The 3,119-nt window shown below is 39.0% G+C and overlaps 1 protein-coding gene across 1 annotated transcript; it reads right to left on the minus strand.

Moving 5' to 3' along the window:
* Positions 1-1,637: 1,637 nt before the first annotated feature.
* LOC106303341 lies at positions 1,638-2,132 on the minus strand. The gene has a single exon (XM_013739637.1). The coding sequence runs from the start codon at positions 2,130-2,132 to the stop codon at positions 1,638-1,640; it is 495 nt and encodes a 164-aa protein (XP_013595091.1).
* Between the last annotated feature and the right edge of the window lie 987 nt (positions 2,133-3,119).

Genomic DNA, 3,119 nt, shown 5'->3' on the forward strand with positions numbered 1-3,119 from the left:
CAGACCAAAAACATTATTGACCAATCAATATGCGACTGTATATCAACCGGTGTCTTCCGGTGAAATTTCACCATGGTTGGCTCTCCTTCCGACGACACACTTCTCTCTTAGTGGTCGGTCGGTTTTTGGCTCCGACGTTGCACCTATTCGTTGAAAGTGAACAGTCGGTTTTGGATTCCGCGTCACACTGTCTTTGTGTTGATGGCGGCTTATCCTCCGGAGTTATCTGCATGGTTGGTGGTTCTTTTGTTCTGGTTTGTGTTCGACGTTGGCCAATTGATGTTTCACAATTTGGAAAATGGATGACGATGAGAAAGAGAAGGTGATTAGTGGTTTCTCCTCTAGTTTATGATCGATGGTGGAAAGCTTTGATCGGTTTCGGCTTCTGGTTATGTTCCGGTGTAACGCCGATCATGTCTCTGGATTTGACATACGTGTTGGTCAAGATGTGGTGGTTTTGTGACGCGTGTTTTTTCGTTGGTGAGGACTTCAACACGTGTCCCTTTCATGCTAATACCTTGACGCGTGGATCGAGTGGCGCATCTTTGGTTACGGGCTGTAGCTTAATGGGCTTAAGGTCCAAATAGTATCTTTAGTTTGGCCCTGTTCGTTTGGCTGTCGCTGGCGATAGCGACCAGCGGTAGCGACTAGCTGCAGTGATTAAATATCGCTGTTGTTGTTCGTTTCAGTATCGCTGACATAGCGATAGTCGCTCGATTGTTCGGTTAGTAATCGCTGCCGCTAGCGACTGATCTGCTGCTAAGTTGTTTGTTATGCTATCTCTATGACTGAACGTTAAATAAAATTACTTTAAACTTATAAATGACACAAATATATAAATGCAACCTCAAATGAAATATTATAGTTTCATAAAGACAAAGCCTAAAGTAAATATAAAACTTAAATAAAGCATTACAAAAGATTTTCTAGTATGGCAAACGACCTCCTCTACCCATCTCATTTGTAATGTAGTCACGTACACCTTCCATAGCTCTATCACCTCTTGGTTCATAAGGAGTATATCCACCATGAGCATGATCATCACTACTATCATCACTACTATCATCAGGTGATTCATCTTCATCATCATCACCATTACCATGAGAAGTATCACCGTCAACATTATCACCATGTGCATGATATTCTTGTATTCTCTCCCAATGAACAAAATCAAAATCCTCTCGATGTGAATCACGTATGAAATTATGTAGTGACATGGTTGTAACAACAAGCTTCATCCACTTAGTCAAACCATACTTTGGATGTTTTCGATCTAGTATTCTCCACTTTGCTTTCCATACTCCAAAGGTCCGTTCAATCACTGTTCTTAAACCAGAACGCTTCCGATTAAACAATTCTCTAGTGTTTGTTGGCGGTCCTCCTCTGTTAAAGTGATCAAGATGATATCAAACTTGACGATGCAGACCAAGATAACCTGTCCTGGTGGGATATCCAGAATCAACCAAATAATATTTTCCATTAGGAGGATGTGGAAAATTAGCTTCTTCTTTTGCGCAGTAAGTCAACACTTTGGTATCATGTGCTCGACCTGGTACACCAACATATGCATATATGAACTTCATATTGAAGTTGCATATAGCAAGGACATTCATTGTTGGTTCTTGCTTTCTACCTCTTTATGCTTCTGCATTGTGACTTGGAGGACGAATTGAGATGTGAGTTCCATCAAGTGCTCCAATGCAGTCTTTAAAATATGGATAATAACGGTCATCATTCCTCAAGATAGGGTTTACCCTTGCGAATTCTCCCTTGCCCTGTGTAAACTTGAGAAGAACACTCAAAACTTCATCAAGTTTTCTGTGTATTGTATCTAGTGACCTTTGATATCTGTCTGCAAGAACCCGCTTAGTTTTATCTTGACCAACCGCTTCAAGAAACATTGCAACACTTTCCTCTAAGTAGAGATTATCAGTCTCTCGTAATCCATACCTTGTAGAGAGCATCCTACATAAATCTTCAAATGTCCTTTGATTCATTCGCAGAATATCATAACATTGCTGATCTGATCCATGCATTAGTTGTTGAACATGACGCCATCCTGCACCTCTATCAGTCCTTTGAATCACTCTTTGAGTATTTGGCAAATCATCATCATCATCATTCAACCACATCCATCTAATCATCTACAAAACCAAAATAATAATCCAAAAATTAATAAGCTGATCTTTTCATAATAATAATCCAAAATTCAAAGTAACATAATGTTATTGTCAATAACAGAAAGTCGTAAACAAACATCAATCGTCAAGTTTTATGCCCATCCTATTTTCTAAAATGGTAATCTTATCTTCAGCACTAGAAAATGCAATAAACCCTTGTCTGTTTGCTGGATCAGCTAGCAAATGATCAACTGCAGCCAGATGAAACTTAGACCATTTTTTTACTCCAGGCAAATCATTGAGGATCTCCACACAACGCTCTCCGCTACGTAAGTTCTCACGCTCCATAAGATCATTTTTCCCATCAGTTGATTCTTCTCATCAAGAATCACATTACATCTAGCAGCATTTTCAGTACTCGGATCAACTTCCTTCCTCTTCCTTTTTGATCTTGAACCTCCATTTTTTTTTTGTATATCCCCAACTGGTGGTGGCATATCTGTACAGTCGTCTTCCTCATCATTGTTTCCACTCACTCTGGAATCTAAGCTAGATTATTGCACTCCCCCCTTCTGCCCCAGTGACAGTAATGGCACCAAACTTTTCCTCAAAAAGATCAATATTAGGAACATGCTTGTTTTTGTATTTTCTAGCTCCAGGCCATTCCTGTAAGATTGAAAAAATCACTGATTTATAATCTCTTACGTAGCATGAGTCATGTTCCTCTACCACCGCATGATTAAAAAAATATTATCAGAGCACTAAACGGTATAAAGTGGATGGTGGGTCAGAGCACAAATCATCACATGGTCAATTCAAATGATACTAAAACAATACGCATGTCTAAACAATGTAAAACATTATGCTTTTAACCATAACAAATACTACAATGGAAAAGAAAATAGTTTAAAAACAAAAACGTACAAAAGTTACCTTTATGCGTTCTTGCCACCAATCATCAGACATGTTTATTCTTCCCATATCATCATAGCCCATTCC

Source organism: Brassica oleracea, chromosome C7 (genome assembly GCF_000695525.1).
Source record: "Brassica oleracea var. oleracea cultivar TO1000 chromosome C7, BOL, whole genome shotgun sequence".
NCBI lineage: Eukaryota > Viridiplantae > Streptophyta > Magnoliopsida > Brassicales > Brassicaceae > Brassica > Brassica oleracea.